Source organism: Phoca vitulina, unplaced genomic scaffold, assembly GCF_004348235.1.
Source record: "Phoca vitulina isolate PV1807 unplaced genomic scaffold, GSC_HSeal_1.0 scaffold2, whole genome shotgun sequence".
In the NCBI taxonomy this organism is placed as follows: Eukaryota; Metazoa; Chordata; class Mammalia; order Carnivora; family Phocidae; genus Phoca; species Phoca vitulina.
In genome coordinates, this window is record NW_022589705.1 from 73,834,605 (window position 1) to 73,854,420 (window position 19,816).

General features: G+C 42.0%; 3 protein-coding genes across 5 annotated transcripts in view; 1 reads left to right on the top strand and 2 right to left on the bottom strand.

Moving 5' to 3' along the window:
* The window catches only part of AGO3 (argonaute RISC catalytic component 3), a 131,206-nt gene extending 122,649 nt beyond the window's left edge, over positions 1–8,557 (bottom strand). The window contains exon 1 of the mRNA XM_032387865.1: positions 8,474–8,557. Coding sequence (XP_032243756.1) covers positions 8,474–8,492 — 19 coding nt within the window. The 5' untranslated portion in view covers positions 8,493–8,557. The remainder of the gene's footprint in view (positions 1–8,473) is intronic.
* Positions 8,558–8,590: 33 nt separating this feature from the next.
* On the top strand, positions 8,591–9,115 carry LOC116621895 (serine/arginine-rich splicing factor SR45-like). The gene has a single exon (XM_032387923.1). The coding sequence runs from the start codon at positions 8,613–8,615 to the stop codon at positions 9,063–9,065; it is 453 nt and encodes a 150-aa protein (XP_032243814.1). The 5' UTR covers positions 8,591–8,612; the 3' UTR covers positions 9,066–9,115.
* Positions 9,116–13,758: 4,643 nt separating this feature from the next.
* The window catches only part of AGO1 (argonaute RISC component 1), a 37,278-nt gene continuing 31,220 nt past the window's right edge, over positions 13,759–19,816 (bottom strand). For all 3 annotated transcript variants that reach the window (XM_032387895.1, XM_032387909.1, XM_032387903.1), the window contains one exon: positions 13,759–19,730. In XM_032387895.1, coding sequence (XP_032243786.1) covers positions 19,622–19,730 — 109 coding nt within the window. In that variant the 3' untranslated portion in view covers positions 13,759–19,621. The remainder of the gene's footprint in view (positions 19,731–19,816) is intronic.

Genomic DNA, 19,816 nt, shown 5'->3' on the forward strand with positions numbered 1-19,816 from the left:
GCACTGAGTAATGTATAGAATTGTTGAATCACTATATTGTAAACATGGAACTAATGTAACACTGTACATTAATTATACTGAATTTAAAAAAGACAATCAATCACAATCTGTGAAACTTACTTGGATCCGAACTCAAAAATGAAAAAATAAATAAAAGGCAAACTAAAAAAAAGTAGAGCTGAGACAAGTAGGAATTTGAACACTGACTAGATATTTGATACAGACTATTATTTTGCTGTGATAATAGTACTATGGTTTATTTTAAAAGCCTGTATCTTCTGTAAATACTTAGTAGATATTTATGAATGAAATAGTATTATGGGTAGAATATGCTTCAAAAAAATACAAGGGATGGGAAATTAGAAGGGACACAATTGGATGTGGGTTGATGATTGCTGGGTTTGGGTGATGGATACATGGTAGTTTATTACATAATTCTACCTATTTGTATACATCCTCAATTCTCTATAAAATGAGTCTCCAAAAATAGAAGAAAAGAAGTGCCATTTCCTTTGCATACTTAAACTCTTTTTACCATCCCATTGTACAGACAAGGAAATTAAGGTTAAGGAAGATTAGAGGTACAGCCCAAAGTCACAGTTAACTTTTTTAATAGACTATTAAAAAAATATATTTGTATATATTTGAGAGAGAGCATGCACATGTGTGTACACGAGCAGGGGGAGGGAGAGAACAGAATCTCTGAGGCCACCTCTGCGCTGAGCAGAGCCTCACGTGGGGCTCGATCTCACGACCTGAGCCAAAATCAAGAGTCCAATGCCCAACCAACTGTGCCACCCAGGCACCCCTAGACTTTATTTTTTACAGCAATTTTAGGTTCACAGCAAAATCAAGCAGATGGTAGATTGCCCATATGCCTCCTGCCCACACATACCCATAAGCCTCCCAATCAACATCCCCACATGGGAGTGGTAAGTTTGTTACAATCACTGAATCTACAATGACACATCATTATCAAGTCAGTTAATTTGAGAGCCAGGATTTGTCTCTCAAACCCATGCTTTGTATACTATATCACACTGCCAATTTTTCCCCCATTATTTTGCCGGGTGCTATTTATACAAACTGGCAAAAAACCAAAATTGTTTCATGAATAAGCAATGTAACAAACTCTACAGTTATTATAAAATCATCATCATCATTAAGTATCCAAAAAATATTTTAATGTAAATTAATGAAGCAATATATTTGCTTACAACAAATTATACTTCCAGTGAAACACATTTCAGTTTTTTTAACAAATACATATATTGCCCACTAGATTTGGAAATATAACTACACAGAAATACAAAGCACTATCTGGGACTTCTCTCCACTTCAAATGTTTCTTTTAGTAGTTATAGGAAGTACTGGCTAATATCAACTAACCACATTAAACCTCAAACATAAAACAATACATGTTCAAAGGATATTTGTGTATATGTTGTTCACTGACCTAACAGTCTACATGTACTAGTTTTGAGTCTAAAGCTAAATAACAGCCTACAGCAAATGTGAATGATGAAAAACAGTGAATAAATCAACCACAGCTTATACTATAGCCTATTATGAAAATAATGGATTTTCACTGGGAACTTCTGCTTCAATGTTCATGGAATAATACATCTTGTTTCAACAATTCTACTTCTAGGAATTTATCCTAAAGCAATCACTGGACCACTATACAAACATATATATTAGGATACTTACCAAAGTCTTATTTATAATGAAAAACAAAAAAGAAAGAAACCTAACCCACGATCAACGAGATTGATTAAATATGTACTGAGTATAGACTATCACATTGCTGTAAAAATGTAAGTATTATTATGGAAAAAATGTCCAGGATACATTACGGAGTAGAAAAAACAGGTTAAAAACAATTAATATGATGGATGGAGATATGGATGGATGTCTCGGAAGATATACAAGAAAAATACTAGCAATGGTTTTTTTTTTCCCCCCAAATTTTATTATGTTATGTTAATCACCATATATTACATCATTAGTTTTTGATGCAGTGTTCCATGATTCATTGTTTGTGCATAACACCCAGTGCTCCCAGTGCAATGGTTTTATCCAGAGGATGGGATATTATTTTCACTTTCTTTTTTTTTTTTTTTTTTGAAGATTTATCCATTTATTTGAGAGAGAGTGAGAGAGCACAAGGGGAAGGGCAGAGAGGGAGAGAAAGTCACAAGCAGGCTCCACTGAGTGAGGAGCCCATCGCAGGGTTCAATCTCATAACCTTGAGATCATGACCTGAGCGGAAACCAAGAGTCAGAGGCTCAACCCACTGTACCTCCCAGGTGCCCCTTCACTTTCTATTTTAGACTTTCCTATATTGTTTGCTTCTTTAAAATAATAAATAAGTATTTTTAGACCCAGGAAAAATTTTGGTTTTGGAAAAATGTATTGTGTTGGCTTCAAATTTTGACATAATAAAATGCCTGTTTACTACATAAACCCACAAGGCTAAGCAGTAAACATTAGCATGAGATTTTAGTAACCCCTCACCTACTAATTCTACCTATTCATTCAATGAACCGCTACAAACAGTGCACTTATTACCATATTACATTTATTATTTCACTAGAGCTAAATAATCACTTGCAGAAATTCAGCCTGCTGAGGGTAAAATTTCTCAGATGGCAGTACTGAAGAACTGTTAAAAAGGCATTTTGCCCCTTGAAAACAAGAGAGCACATTACCCAAGTATGTCCTGCACAATGGAAATGCCTTGATATTTATTTCATAATTAAAGGTTGGGTAGCTTCTGAAAAACTGTGATCAGCCAAGCAAAAATTTTAGAAAATTTTTGAGTAATTTTAGAGGAATGCCACTTTTATGTTAAATATACGGATAGAAATCAAGTCTTAATTTAGAAACCAGAAGTTTCTTTTAAGAAAAGGAAAAAAAAGAAGACTTCATTGCTAAGGTATAAGCCCATTTTGCAATCTATTCTTTAACCTTTTTTAAAAATTCAGATACACTAATGAACTTCTTTTGTTAGATGATTTAGAAATCAGTTAAAATATCAAGTATTGGCAATGACTCAAAAATAGTATAAGCCTACAACTGAGAACATTTTCTTGAAAAATTTCTTCCACAAATGAAAAACATAAAAATATCCCATGTTTATATTCTAGATACCTTCTGACTTCTCAAGAACCTGACAGCTTAGAAACAATGTAGGAAAAAACTGGCTGATTCAAAACAAAGAATTCTTCCAAATTATTTCACTATTATTTCAGAATAATGTAAGTAATTTTTTATTGTAATCAAATGACAATAAGCTCAAATTAAGAGAAAACATCAGTTGTGTGACATGGTTTTGCTAAATCTCAACAGACTTTTTTTTTAAAGCAATGGATAGCCAAAGAAAGTTATTAATATTAACACAGATAATGGCAGAAAACTACAGAAACTCCAAATACAGAAAGGCTGTTCATGTATCCTAACAGCATAACCATTATGGTTGAAAAACCACACAATATTCTTTCTCACATCTGTTTTGTTAATGAGCCAAGGATGGGGGTCTATTGGGTATCCTAGACAACTGAATTAGATGTAGGAATGTCTGGTGAATGCTGTTTATCCCAACAAACTGAGACTACATAGGTTTAGAAAGAATACTATTCTTCAATAAATTATATTTTTAGTTTTACCTTCCCCCAAAATGAACCATCACTTGCCTTATTCTCCCATCTATCAAAAAAAACCACAAAAAACAAAAAACTTATAAATTACTTTAGATCTTAAGGTTTTTTTTTTAATATTTTTATTTATTTATTTTCCAACAGAGAGAGAGACAGCGAGAGAAGGAACACAAGCAGGGGGAGTGGGAGAGGGAGAAGCAGGCTTCCTGCGGAGCAGGGAGCCCAATGTGGGACTCGATCCCAGGACCCTGGGATCATGACCTGAGCTGAAGGCAGACGCTTAACGACTGAGCCACCCAGGTGCCCTTTAGATCTTAGTTTTAAGTATTATTAGAGAAAATGTTTCATTAGATTAACAAAATATTTAATTACTTCATCTTTCAGATAGATCCTCAAATATTTTAAGACTATAAGAACCTATGTGAAAAAAGATGGCTATAATATGAAGAAACACAGTCTTCAACTAGAATACAATAGTTTATGACAGTTTAGCAAGAATTCTATTCTGAACTACGGTTTTTCCATATACAACAGAGACCTTTTCCAGGAAATGTCCCCTTTACAGGGCCCCAGGCCTCTTTGCATGCTATCAGGCCAGGCTTATAGAACCAAACGAACACAATGTCCCCACTGGAAAACATTATTGAATATAAACTAAATTTAAATTCACAACTTGGTACATAAAATTTTCCAAAAGAGCAAAAGGGAGTAGCATCTTGAAATGATTTCATTCATTCTAGCAGCTTTCCTAAATTACTTAATTCCTTAATTTTTTTTTCCTCTTTTGAATAGAGATTTACTAGTTTGAAATCTGGCTTAGAAATTTAAAGAGTGGGGCGCCTGGGTGGCTCAGTCGGTTAAGCGGCTGCCTTTGGCTCAGGTCATGATCCCAGAGTCCTGGGATCAAGCCCCGCATCGGGCTCCATGCTCGGCAGAAGCCTGCTTCTCCCTCTCCCACTCCCCCTACTCTCTCGCGCGCGCCGTCTCTCTCTCTCTGTCAAATACATAAATAAAATCTTAAAAAAAAAAAAAAGAAATTTAAAGAGTGATCAGGGTGATGGAATCATGGATAATGTTTAAAAGTTTTCATCACGTTAAGCAAATTACGTTTGAGGGTTACTTATATGTTCTTTTTCTCCTTTAAGTCTTTGTTTAAAAGAACAAAGTTGTTTCAAAAAAAAATAAAAAAAATAAAAGAACAAAGTTGTTTCTTGCCTCCTTTTCAATTTTCCCTCAGGGGAAAAAAAATCCATCACTGTAAGAGAAATTCAATTCTAAAACAAAAATCAAAATATTTGCATATTTTTGTTAAGTCCCACTGCCAGTCAAGAGCAGCAAATAGTAGGAAAAAGTTATGGTGGCCACTCAAGAACAGCACAAACTTAAATTTAAGTGGCAACCAAGTAGAAAAACCTTTTGCATGTTCAAAATTCATGCCCTCCAGACAGAGCAGCATTTTGACAATTTTTCTTCAAGACAAAAATCTACAAATGAGAAAACATCCCACAGTGATTTAAAAAGATTATTTTAAATATTAAACTGAGAACCTAATGGCATTATATATTTTAGTATTTTGAATCCACAACTTTTATTCATCTCACTCAAACTTAGTTTCCATATATGCAACTTCTGTTCCTTTGGAACTTGTTCTCAAATGATTTTTCTAGATTATCTTATTATTATTTTTAAGTAGGCTCCACGTGTGGAGCCCAACGTGGGGCTTGAACTCACGACCCTAAGACCAAGACTGAGCTGGGAAAGACTTAGACAATGGACTGAGCTACCCAGGCGACCCTAGATTTTTATTAGTAAAGAAATGCAGAGCCTTAAAACCACTTTGCAGATCCAAACATGAACTTAAAAGTATCACTAAGAAACATGGTCTATTCACTCCTGCAACACTGTATAAGACAACTAGCAAACATATCAAATCACTTTGCATATCATTAATTTAAAGTAACAGTAAACGTTTTTCTTCCATTGGTAGGTGAGTACAATTCCTTCTGCCCTAAACAATAGTCTGACGTCACCTAAACATGCAGACTAGAGTAGTAAGGTTCTAAAACACTGCTACTCAGGAGAACCGATATCTCAATGAACATTTCTGCTGCTTCTATTGACACTTATTTAGAATTAAAACATATACTTTTAGTCCAAATGTAACTAAACTCTAAAAAACAGGGTTTCATCAGAAGTTCCTCTAGCCAAGGAGTCACAGGCACAGAAACAAAACTATTGTTATATTTAAAAACCAACTGTGCCAGCTTCTCTGGTTAAATCAAAGTTCACAAAGTTCTAAATCAGAACAATGCACAGGACACCCTAAAAAATAACTTAAAATATTACATGCAAAAAAGGAGGACAAATACTTACTTTTAGTGAGGAATGATTCACCAAGAAACAATTATATAGCATTTGTATCCTAAGTCCAAGTCCTCCAAAGTAATTTAAGTTTTCTATATATCTTCTCAACAACTAGAATTTAAAACATCCTGTCAGAAGGTAATACCTAAGAATCTCCACACACACACAAAAAACCCTTAGAACAAAATTGGAGCAAAGATCCAACATTTACTCAACAAACTACCAGAGAACATTTATGTCTAAAAAAGTGTTTTTAAGTAATCTCTACACCCAAGGTGGGGCTCAAACTCACAAATGAGATCAAGTGTCATGTGCTCTACCAACTGAGCCAACAAGGCACGCAGATGTCTAAAATATTTTAAACCAAAATATGTACCTGTCAAATTCTTTTTTTTTTTTTTTTTTAGTTTTATTTTTAAGTAATCTCCACATCCAACGTGCGGCTCGAACTCACAACCCTGAATTCAAGAGTCTCATGCTCCACCAACTAAGCCAGGCAGGCACCCCGGCACCTGTCAAATACTTGATTTAAAACTCAGTTGCATGTTTTGCCCAACTATGCTTTCAATTTCACAATGCAGCATAACAATTACATAAGTCTCAGGAAGAATGAAAATTTTGTTTTTGATGATGACAATTCTGACCCATATAATACTTTATCTTCATTATTAGACTACAGTTAATCATGTATAAACTGCAATGAAGAGCAAACTTTGAGTTTCAAGATGGTCAAGCATATGGCTGATACTATCTAATTCTACCTCCTCAGATGTGAAGATAGTTAAACGGGTATATATTTCAGTAATGGCATATGCAAAAAGAAGATGTAAAACTTATCTATAGCTCAAGAATTCACAGGAGCATTTACTGAATCATACTTGGCTAGCTGGACCAGTTGGCTAGGTGATTGGACTTCAGAAGTATTTTCTAAGACGTTGTCCATACACCGGGGCATAATTTCATATGAAAAACCCAAAAGAGAAAAAAACTAAAAAACAAAAACAAAAACTATCTTTAAAACTCAGGGTGATTAATAAAGTATTTAACTTTCATGTTTTGTTTTCCAGGCTTGACAAGAGGACAGTTATGTAAAAGTCACCCATAGCCCTAGATCATTATATTCACTAAACAATATGATACAAAATTAAAAAACAAAGCCAGGGACAGTTTCAGAAATATACAAATCAATGATAAACAAATGAAAGTATAAAACTCTTCACAATCTATAGACAAAGTATCCCTTTTTAAGAAAATATGATGATGACAAAAAATGAAGCATGCAAAAGAGAAATGGGAGAAAAGGATTAGAGAAAATTTCATATAATAAAACTTCCAATAATCCCCTCTCCCCATCCCATCTCTACAAATTTGTGCTGTTTGCATCTATTGACAATTATACGTCTTAACCTAATCAACAGATCCTTTATTATCATTAGGTCACTGATTTCTTTTATTATTTAAGTTTCTCTCATATTCAAGTACCTCCCAAACTGGCAAAACGAGATGTGAAATTCAGGAACTTGTGATCCCATCAGTAACAAGACACCCCCCACCTCAATGTTTTGCAAATTAACTTATAAATGTGTTACTGTCTGGATAAAACATACTATGAAATTTAACATATTAAGTATGATCTTTTGGAAAGCAAACCATTATGTAACACCTACTTTATATCTCTCAATTAATTACTTCAGAATCATAAAGAGTGCTTTTTCTTTTTCAAGGTAAGTACTGCCCATGTTGCAATTTTTCTCAAGACTGCCGTTTTCCTAAGGAGAGAAAGCAGTTTTTCTAAATTCCAAATTTCCAGGAATATGATAACCGCTTCTCTAGGGAATAGGGAATGAAAAAAAATATTGTCAGCAATTTTAAGATCCACCTCCTCACGTAAGCAGTAATCCGGGCCAATATGACATTTCCGAAAACCTCGGGAACTACATACCATGCTGCCACAAACATCAGAAAAGAACTCGGGGATGGAGGAAATGCCATCTTGCATTTGACGTTGTGCTTACACCTATTTCAAACTTAATTCCCACCGTTATCTCCATGTAGCTTCACAACTACCCTAAGAGGTGAGAGAGAGCCGACCGCCCAGTGCCTCCTTGGGACACACGACCCGGTTAAAGGAAGCGCACACCGTTACACCTTCAATCGGAATAACAAAAGCGACGACAAACCCTTCTAGACTCGAGAAAAAAAAAGAGTAATATCGCCTGGAGAACCCCAAACTTCAATCCTTTAAGCAGTGTCCCCTCCCCACAGTTTCGCCTACTCAGTGGCCCCGGGGAACTGCGGCGGGTCTGCGGGGAGGCGGAGGAGGGGCCGGGCGGGGGGCGGGAGGAGAAGCCGCCCGGACCGCGCTCACCACGCGCACCTGGGTTGGGAGGGAGCGACGATGCTCTGGGGATAACCCCCGCCCACTGGGCCAGCCGCTCGGACTCGCTCACCTGCGGAGCCGATTTCCATTCATGGAGCTGGGGGGAGTGCTTCGAACGAGAAGGGCGCCCACCACTGGGGGCAAGGAGGCAGCGCAGGGGGCGACGCGGTGCGACAGGCACCCTCACTCGGCCCTAAGACGAGCTGGCGATGGCTTCTCCTCAGCAACCGCACTCCGAAAGCTCTTGTCGGGAAGAGCCGCCGTGGGGAGGCAGCACGCGACTATGCGAGAGGAAGGAGAAGCGTGAGACGAGAAAAGGAGTGCCCCGTGCGGAACTTGCGTCGCCCGCGGCCGCTTACGCTCCCACCTCCCCTCCACGACTGCGGCGCCGCCGCCGACCTCCCCGGGGCCGCCCCCGGAAACCCGCTGGCGTCAGTTCCGCTGCCCGGGCTCGCCCGACGTCCAAGCCTCGCCTCTCCGCCCCAAGCTGTGCGGGCGCGACGTCGGTGCGGGCGCGGCCGGCGCGGAGGACGCGGGGGAGGTGTCGGGGAGCGGGGGCCGAGCCTGGGCGGAGCTTGGGGCACGCGCGGCGGGCGGGCCCTCCCACGGTCTTCTGCAGGGCCGTGCCTGCCGGAGACAACTCGGAGGAGCTGGACTCCTAACACCACCCCAGTGTGGGGCGGTGCCTGCCGGAGGCGACGTCGCAGAGGGTGGTGTAGCTTACCTGGGGAGGAGCCTACCTGGAGCGTGGCCGGTCTGTGGTGCAGGGCCCCGACCTGCAGCGGAGTGACCGGGGCCGAACACGTCTAGGGCAGAGCCGCCCTCCTTACGGAGCCCTCCCGCCCCGCCCAGCTTGGGCGGCACCTCGCGCCTCCTCCTCAGTAAGCGGTCAAGTGACCACCACAATTGATCATTCCGAGTCTGTTGCTTTGACGACCGTGGAGGGAGGGAGGCGGGGGTATGTACAATTTAGCTTGGGAAAAGAGTATTAAGAAACAAGACATTACACAAACATCACATCGGATAATTTCCTCGTTTAAAACGCTTTAATAGCGTCTTGTCACACTGAGGTCAAACTCTTCCAGGGCCAAAACGCACCGAGTAAACGGACACTTCCTTTCTCCTCAAGCAAGACTTTCCCTCACCACTATGCTACAGCTATACTGGTCTGCTTCTGATTCCCACTATGGGCAAAACGCATCCCTTTCCGACTCGGCGCCCCTCTGCTTTTGGTTCTCTTGGCCAGGAACAGAGCCTCTCCTTTCCCTCCACCCTCGCGTTGTCTTCTTCCCTCCCCTGCCCGCCGCTTCTTTTTCTCTCTCAACCTGACTTATTTCAGAGAGGTCTTTTCCCGGACCACTGATCTACCGTGGAGGCCCGTTTTTCTATTACAGCATTTCCCTAATAATCCTCCCAATCTGTAATTTGTTTTACTTACTAGTTTGTGTGCCCCCTCCTGGACTAGCTTGTAAGCTTTATAAGCTTACCGTGGCCAGCACACTCACTAGGAAATAGTAGGTCCTTAATATGTTGCCTTGACTGAAGATTCATGATTTTTACCTATGTCCCTAAACATCAATAATGTCATTTAGACTTTTAAAAAATCGAAGTATTTTGTTTTTTAAAGTTTGGGATATAGAACAAAAGTATCCTGTCTTCAGTTCCTCCCAATCACTGTGGGACTTTGGATCAGTCACTTGAGCCTCTTAACTGAGAAATGGAGAGACTAACCTACCTTACACAATTGTTGTGAGGTTAGGGAATGTACATAAACCAGAACAAACCCTCCCTAACTAAATGTTAGTGAATAAAGTTTACTATCATTAACATTTTAAAGCACTTATTAGATGCGCCTACCTTAAAGTGAACATTTCATAAATGGATGGGATTCAAACCCTCATCTGACTTCAATTCGGCCTCACTACTTCCCACCCTTAACCCTTTTACAGAATTTCAATTTCAAAGTATCAAATTAAATGTCACCAGATGAAACACTGTATCCTAAAAGTTATTTTCAATACCTGACTATACAGAATGCAAGTCAGTAGCATCATCCCCACAGGGTAAATACCAACTCTTGTGCAAGGGTCTGTCACACCCTCAACCCCCCATTCTGGAACTGATTCCCTAAGTGATTACACGCTTATCCTCTCCCAGAATAGACATGGTGATGGGTGATGAACCCTTGAGGTAGGCCACTGTCTTCTTTGTTGACCTTGATTAAGCAGGATTTGGACCTCCTAATTCAGTTTGATTTAGTATCCCATCTACTTCTGCTATTCAGGGACCCCACCACCTCTTTAGAGTGAGCCTATGTGAAAAGTACATTAAGTGTAATATCAAGAAGTAGGAAGGCAAAAGGTCTAATGATTCTGCCAAAAGCAAATTGTACGAGGCTCTCCCCCGACCACATGCACACCCTATTTTTGGATAACCTCATTCCCAAACAAGTTGGCTCTTAAGGCCATAGAGCAGGGTCTTTGTGTATCTTAACTGCCATGGCCCCACTGCCTAGAACAGTGCCCGTGCCTGGCACACAGCAACATTCCATGATTTATGGGATGGATGGATGAATGAGTGGGCTTCAAGAATGGGGCTCAGGAAGCAGGCTAAAACTCTGCCCTCATCCCTTCTGGCACTGGTTGCTTTCAGAAGGGAGAACTATAAAATAGTACAGACATCTGAGGGACAAGGAAACCAGTGCCCTCCGAAAGCTGCATTCCTAGGCTTCCTGTGTTAGGTAAACATCACCACTGGATGATGAGAGCAACTGGATAGAATCCTCTCTTACATGGGGGTTGAAGTTACTCAATTTGACTCGAATTTAAATTTCTTCTCCCAGACCATCAGTTTTTACATAGCAAGTTATTTTATACTGCAGGAGAACACATGATAAAACATACTGGCCTTAGGGGCAGAGCTGAGACTGAAGGCTCTCTGCTAATGTATGTGATTCCAAAAAGTCACTCTGAACCTTACATTCCTCATCTCTAAAAGCCAGAGTACCCAAGTAGAGAAGACACTGCTGGATACCTACCCAGGAGCCCTAATCCCCTTCCTTCTTGCCTAGCAGACCAGACTTGTCTTTCTAATCCACAGACTGATGAAGCACGATAACTGCTCAGAGGGTAACTCCTACTAATTAATCTAAGCCACTCATGATGAATGATCTCATTTGCTCTGCCAATGACAGGAGTGAGAAGATGACCCATTTCTAGTGAGTAAGATAGGAGGCCAGATCTGCTGGGGCTTCCAAGGATTTCCTTACTTTAAAATGAAATGTAAGGAAAAATTAGTCCCTTTTCTGTTACACATTATTCTGTCAGCATTTCCTTCCTGGAATTGCAGTAGCCACCTTGGGACCCTGAGGCGAACTAGCATGAGGATAAACCAACAAAGAATAGCAGAGGAAAGTCACTGCAAGAACCTGCTTTGTTGGTATTATCACTGAGCCACTGAATTAACCAACCTTGGAGCCATACTAAATCAAGACTTCTTTGTCATGTTACAGGTTTCTTATTTAAGCCAATTTAATTGGTGGTTTGTTATGTGCAATTGAAAGGAACAGATAAACTACTTCACATGAATGCTGTGAAGATGCAATTAAATAAGATAACAGAGACTGTACAAAACACCTACTCATATACTTCAAAGTATCCAAAGCTGCTCCTCCTTTTCAGATCACTTCCCTTAACAAGCCATTGGCCTTTTCCAAAAACATGGCTAGGAACTCCCACTGTCTCTTTTAAGAGAAAGTTCCTTGCCTTCAGAAGGTGGGGAAGAGGAATGGAGGACTCCCTAGAAAGATCCCTCAAGACTTTTGTCCAAAAAAGACTTTGCCAAATGGATAGTGCTGAAGCTCCTGCAGTCTAGAACAAAGGGACAGTGTATTACTGCAAGGTAAACCACGGTGGTCTAAAAACCTTGATAGCATATCCTGGGGAAGGAGGTTGTGGTGCTTAAGTGGAGAACTCTTAAATGTACCTCATCCCCAGAAAGTCCACTTTTCCAGTTTAAAGGATTGCTTCTGTCATGCTCTGTAACTTCTAAGCTTGCCAGGTTTCCTCAGCCTGTAGCCAGGGGACTAAACGGACTTGAAAGCTAGAAACAAATAGGGAGAGCTATTTGCTACAATTCAATGCTACTTTCCATTCAAGCAGTACAGATGGCAGTCTAGGGATGGCCCAGGCTCAGAACTTGAGTCTTCTCTTTGCACTATAACCCTTTCATTTAGCCACCAAACCCTAATTGCCATGAGATTCTGGGGTTTGCTAAGCCAAAAGATACCAACAAATACCCAGCCTCACTTTGCTCCAAGGCACTTCCTAGACAAGAATGTGCTACGGTATATGTTGCCAATTGACAGGGCAAAGGAAAGGCTGCTCAACCAAAACTAAAGAGGAATGGCCAGGGGTGTTAGGACAAGCCTTGACTCAAAACCTTGAGCTCCAGGACCAGACAAATCAGGATAGTGGGAGCCCACTATCTTTTTCTCTTGAGTAGCAACCAACAGCCAAATTCTGAAACCTTTTGAACATTAATCATTTCTAAAACTGAAATTTATGGCAAGATGTGTCATAATGATCATCCTCCCACTTACTCTGCTAAATACTTTATTTCTGCTTCATTAAGGGTTATAGATTTATTTAAGTTTTATTTCAAGTGGGAAAAATCTCCTCCATGTTCCAATTTGCTCAAGTTTGATCAACCTAACTAACCCTTGCTGCTGAAAAGGAGCTGGGTACGGCTAGCTTGCTTCCAAGGGAATCTGACAGGTGGTAGACACAGGTTAGCTTTGCAATTTGAAAGTCACAACACTGGGCCTCCAGAGGAATGCTAGGCCCATTTATGTACACACTAGCTGCCACTGAAAATTTCTTACTGGGCCCTGGGCCAGAATCCATCTCTGAGCCATCTTCCCCCAGTACACGGAAATAACAGTGCTCTAGCAATACCAGGGAGGAATGCCAGAACTTGCATGCTTGACAACTGTACCATCAGCTTAAGGTACAAAACCATAGAACCTCCAAGTTTTGGTGAGAGTAAGAAAAGATGATGGTAATTTGGTTAAGTTTCTACTTACCTGAAGAGTCAGGAATGCTGAGTCCATCCTGTGCACTCAGTATCACTTCTTGACTCCCCCTCTGTATTCATGAACCACAATTTCTAGATAATTTCAAGTCTATTCACAAATATTGATCCCCTGATATAAGCTACAGCCCTGAGATGACAAGAAATGAACAGAATGTAGTTTCTGCTCATAGGAGTTCACAGGCTCTGGGGAAAACAAGTCATGAAAATAAAGCCAGCTGCTAAGTGCTATCAAGTGCACTGGAACACCATCTAGGACACTGGTTAGGAACAAAATTAGGTTTGTTTATTTTATTCTTTTACAAGTATCTCCTGAGGACAGGAGGAAGCTGGAGGTGGAGGTGGTGGTTGTGGTGAACAACTTGGAAATCCTAGTCTTAGCCTTATTTAAATTAGGTTTTTTCAATGCTCATTTTCAAGAAATACTGGAGAATGACCATATAGTTACCAGATGCCAAAGAAGATGGGGTGGAGGATGGTAAACTGAGAAGAAAAAAATACCTCCTCAAGGCAGCAGTTCATCTTGTTAATTATGCCCTTCTTGGATCCTATTCCATTCTCCTGACTTTTCTCCCACTTCATTAAGTAAAAAATATACAAGGTATCTACTAGGGATTTAACAGTCTTCTTAGGTTCAGCTTCCTCTCATCCTTTAAATTGTGTTTCCTGGAGTGGGACCCTATGTTTTCTTGCTCTACTCTTTTTCTCAGCCATCTTGTTCATTCCTATGGCTTTACCTACCATCTATAGGAGTATGAATCCCATTATCTACAATTGCAGTTTTGTAGTCTTCCCTGAGCACCAAAATATAAGTGTTTACTGGAAACCTTAAACTTGTTGCCTCATGGGAACCTCCACAGTCTATACAAGGCTATCTTCACAAAATTCACCACCTTTCTTCTATCGTCTCCCTTCTCCCCCAGCCTTGGTTAGAAGAATGTCCCAATATACTCATTGCTCAAGTAGGAGCCTGAGCATTATTAGCCTCTACTCCTCTCTCTCCCTTCCATCATCTATTGAGTACTGTCTTCTGAGTGTCTCTCAAAAATCTTCCCTTTCCTATCTTCACTGCTATAGCTTTATAGCCTTGTTTCAGTCCCTCATCATTTGGCTAGGGAACCATTTGGCCACTCATATCCCCCACCAAACTTTAAGCTCCTTAAGGAGAGAGAGACAGTTTTCCTCCTTTCTGAATTGTGCTTCCTTTCTCCCCCAACAATACTGCTGGACACAGTGCTTTGTATGGTTTGTTGAATGAAGAATAAATGGAGGCCTTGTGAAGTACGGTTACATATAATCTGTAGTTTCAACACTCTGGTGGTTTTTTATCCACTTTCCTATAGAGGTGATAGTTCTGCTGTTACAACAATCTAATACTCTAACCTAAAATATATCAGAGATTTAATTAATCCCAATAGTTTTCTTTGCTAATGGGAGTGGGGGAAAAGAGAGAGAGAGACCGCACTTTAGAAATAGAAGCCACTGTTGTCTTTATAAAACACAGAATTGTGCTGCTGCTGTTGCTTGCTTTAGAAGGAACTGTACATTACAGCTGCTGGGATAATTTTACAATGGACTGGACAAGGTACAGCTCAAAGCAGGACACAAACACAAGTCTCAAAGGGAAACAAATGCAAACAAGTACACAGCTGTGGGGCTCCAGGGACACTTCCCCATCCATGCTGGACTTGAGAGGGATAAAAAGTTTAGAAACTAAAGTGAAACCCAGAGTAGTCACACATGCCCACCAGATGGCTGCTAAGTGCAACATCACACACCAATCAGGTTGGACTGTGTGCACAGGAAAGTCATTTCATTTTTCCTTATTGCTACTACACCAGGGGACTCAGTGCATTTGACACATTGTCTTTACTTGCACAATCCTTGGAGGGTTTCCTATTTTCCTTTTTAAAGAAGGAAATCTGCCTTCCCCACCTTATTCTGTTTTGTTTTGAGCCCATTCCCTCCACTCCCATTCTTAGGCTCCCAAACAGCAGCCAGAGGTTCTAAGTCAGTAGGAATAGAGTAAGGGGAGAGCACCAACCTAGCCTCTCTCCCTACCTAGGGAGAAGGCAAGTCCTAATAAAAGGGGGGGAAAGAGAAAACCAGAGAATCCCTTCTCCCCAATCTGCTTAGAAGGCTAAATAGGAAAGAGTGCCCTGCATATCCCTGCCATGATCAGACTTTAAGAAGGAAGGCATCCCAGCTACCATCCTGGATTGGCCTAGGCCCAGTAAATATAAAAAATAACTTCCCCCAATGTAGTTTCCAAAACTGCATTTTGGCTAGTTTGAGATAACTTTCCACCCTGAAGGGGAAGGAACTTCCATTCTTTGTTAAACATGATGTCAGGTCTAAAACACTACCCACCAGCCTTGCAGATAGATACCCCATGGGCCAGCTAAGAATTCAAAATGTCCCCTTGGCCGCCCATCCTGAGTGCTAGCCTCATTTACTGAATTCTAGGACCCCCCCCCAAAAAAACAAAAAAAAAACAACCACGCAAGAACATTGTTGCTTAGCCAAAGAGGAGGCTGCAGTGGAGCTATCTAGTAGGTGGGAACCAGGAGCTTTTAAGGGAGGTTTCATGCTTTTAGGTATCTTCCTTGTCAACATTATTCTAAACCTAAGTTCCCATCAACAATAGCCCCAGGCTTATCCCGAGTTCAACAGTAGCACCTCAACCCCCAATGGGTCAGACTGGACTGGGAAAATGATCAATGAACAGTGCTCTTTCCCATCTTTTATCCAAATCCTCTCCATTCTCTTCCCATCACTCTCTTCTTCCCCCAAGTCGATCCCCTAACCCTCCAACCCTGGAAACCAAGTAGCTCAACCCTAGGACAGCCTCAGAAAAGGGAGGCAGGTAGAGAAATGGAACCAGATCTAGAAAAAGCAGTGAGAAAAAACAACTCCAAGGAGTGGACAGGTGTGCAAGTTGTCAGAAGCCCTCCTGATTTCATGCCAGGTAGGCAGCCCTGCTGCTCTGTCCTTGTGTAATGTTGATGGCAGTCCAGCCCAGAGGGAACATCACCAGGCTTGGGGAACAGATTCTTGGTCTTCTGCAGCCAAGGAGCTAAGCCTGACCTTGCTAGCTAACAGTGGGATTATCAAAGCCATGCAGAGAATTCATCATCACATAGGCAGGCAGGCCAGCAAACAAGCTTAGTGAAAGAAAAAAGGAAAAGGAGCCAGGGAAAGAGAGAAGTAGAAAAGAGAGGCAAGAGAATAGAACGAAGGGAGCAAGAGACCTGTCCAAGAGGATGAGGCTGGGGTCCCCCCAACACTTCCTCAGAGCACAAGTAAGAAGCACCACTTAAATCAAATCCAAGAAAGCCAAAGCTTGTTGCTAATACCACTTCTCAATCTACATGCACCATCTTTCAAACAAGAATAATCCTCAAGGTCAAGGGTATTTTTCAAGTCTCAAAGATTAAAAAAAAAAAAAAAAAAAATCAGAGCAAGAAGTCATTTTCTTGCCATTGCCCAAACCGCTTCTCTTGCTTTTTATTTCTTGAATGGCATGTACAATGCCAAAGAGCTAAAAAATGCATTTCAGGCCCCAGCTCAAAACCCAAATGGAGAGAGTGAGGCAAAGAGAGAAAAAGGAGAGAACATAAACTTGTTGCTGAGAGTAGGTGGCTACCACCAGCTCCCTATGGATATTTGCAAATGCTGGTGAATGACTGAACCCTCCAGGAACAGTGCCCTGATCCCAGCCCCTAAATGCACCCAAGAAGAGAACATGCAGAGCCCGTTGTCCCAAGAGAGCTCCCCTCCCCAAAGGGTGACTGAACACGAAGTAGACAGTATATGAAGGCGATGGACAGGGCAGATGGAGTGTTGGCATCACTCTCTTTAGGCACTTGTGTAAGGAATGTAGGCTCTCCAGTGAGCTGCCTCCTCCCAGAGCCCTCCATTCCATTCTTCAGCTGGGCTGTACCCATGGGGCATCCCATGCTATAGCCAGTAGGAAAGAAGTAGAGGAGGAGTTACTCAACAGTCCTGATGCCTTCTCCATAATCAATGTTTGTGCTACGTTTTGTGAAGTCGCAGAACAAAGTAGCCAACCAGAACAGAACCTGGGATAGACTGTTTTGCATAGCGAATCTGGGTCTGTACAAGGGCTGCTGGGGAGGGGAAATGGTAGCTCTAAGCACACAGGCCAGGATTCAGACCGGCCTCCAAGCCTGAGCTAGGTCTAAAGTGTCATGGCTTCATCACCAGATTGGGGCAAACCCAAGCCCAGGCTCCTCTAAAAGAGGAACATCCACACTGAAGCTGCAACTCCTCATCCCAAGCAGTGGGATAGGAAAAAAATGAACAGTTAAGGAAAGAGGGGGCCTTGCCTCAAGGCCAGCAGGCACCAAGCTAGAAACCCCCTACTTTTCCAGTTCTGCAAGACAGCCAAACCCCATCTTTATCTAGGGAGACAAAAAACAAAACAAAACAAAGGCCCATGCCACCCACTCACATGCCCTAGTGGGAAACTGGGAAAAATTCATTTGTGTAAACAGAAGCAATAGGGAGCAGCAAAATCCCCCAGCCTGTCCACAGGACACACTGGAATCTAGGATGAGCCAAAGTGTCAGAGGACAGTCCAGAGAAAGGGAAGATGCACTTGCAGGAAAGAGTGCAGGGCAGTGCAGAGGAGGGAGCCTATAGCAAGAAAAAGATATTATCTGCACAGGGGAAGGATGGAGCCTGAGCTCCACCGTGAGGAGATAACCACCCTCTACCGAGCCAGGCCAAAGAACAAGTCCGGTACATAGTTCCTTCTGATGGCTCAATGTTTCTGGGATGTAAACTTATTGGGCATGGGAGGGATTTCCAGATTTTGGCAATAGACTCAAGTTACGGTATAAAAATAACATTTAGTTTTTGCTCTTTTTTCTTATTTTAGACTTAAGATCATTTGTTATAAGACACCCCAGTTAAGAAATATTGAAACATAAGCGACTTGACCATCAGGGGAAAAAAGAAGCCAAGAATGAGAAATGCTATGAAAGTAACTCCAGACCCAGGCAGGTGGGGAGGCTGGGGGGACAGGGAGAAAAGGAGGCGTTAAGTGGAAAGGCCAGGGGCCAGTCATCTCAGCAGCTCCAAGACATCATGTCTGAAAGTGCAAATGTCAATGGACTTTAACCATCTTGAGGTTGTGATCTTTTTAAAAGCTCAATGAATATGGAAGTCAATTCCTTTGAATGCAAAATAGCTGGCGCTCTGGCTGGAGGCTTGTTGGGTTAGGGGTATTTCTTCCCCACCTACCTCCTCTCCCACCCCCACCCCATCCCCCCAAAGAAAGGTACAAAAGGTTGCAGTTCTGCAGCATTACCGTTACAGGGAAGGCACTGGTTACCCACCAGTAGGCGGAAGGAAGACAGGGTCGTGTCACTTCAGAGCTAAGTGCCATAGTGCCTTAAGTCTTACTAGGGGCTGGATGTCTGTCAGGGAGGAGGTGTAAGGTGGGGTAGAAAAGGTGGAGAGAAAGGAATAAGGGAAAGGGGGGTGGCAGCTGGGGGAGGAGCAACCAAAATCATTAGCATTAAAAATCTTCCTACAAACTGGATTTTCAACCCATTAAAACATCTAGTATTCTAAAATATTGATCTGGGTCTGGTTTCGTTTTTCCTCTTAAACAAATCTAGACCTTTTCTGATTAAGGCTCCTAAAAAATCCTTCCTTCCTCCCACCCACTTTCTCAAGCCCCTCACTCTCCCATCTAAATTATCAAACCCAAACCTACCAGCTTTTGTCCGCGGGGCTGCAGAGCCGACCTTACCAAGCTGTCAGGCATGAGTCTTTAGCACTGCAAGTCACATGAGACACCTGTGTGTATGGTGGGCACCAGTGCTGCCCCTCTTGGTCCAGTGGGGTCAGGGCCAGATGTGACAAGATGGGGTGAGGGGTGGGGGTCATGAGGTGGACATCAGAGACTTCTGGCTGGTGGTCTGGCTTACTGGCCCTGTTCCCCACCCTTTTAAAGCCCCCTTTGTAGAAGGAAACAAGGCCTTCTGAACTCCTCCCTACCCTCCCTCCTCCTCCTTGCTTCCTCTGGATTTGGGCGGCACAGCTCTTGGGGCTTGGAAAGCTTTCTTCTATCCAGTGAGGTAACAGCGTTCTGCCTTCAAGCGAAGTACATGGTGCGCAGAGTATCCTGGTGAACCTGCACGGCTTTGGCCAGGGCCTGGGGGTCCCGCCCATTGCTCTGCCCCGATATGTGGCTCCCCTCTCCACTGAAAAGCAAAAATGAAAGAAGTCCTTCCTGGTGCACTGAGCTGCTAATTCATTCCCCCATCCAGAGTACCAATTCCCATACCAA

Bases quoted from the DNA above. Each gene is read 5' to 3' on its own strand.
- LOC116621895 (XM_032387923.1), top strand. From the start codon at position 8,613: ATGGCTTCTCCTCAGCAACCGCACTCCGAAAGCTCTTGTCGGGAAGAG.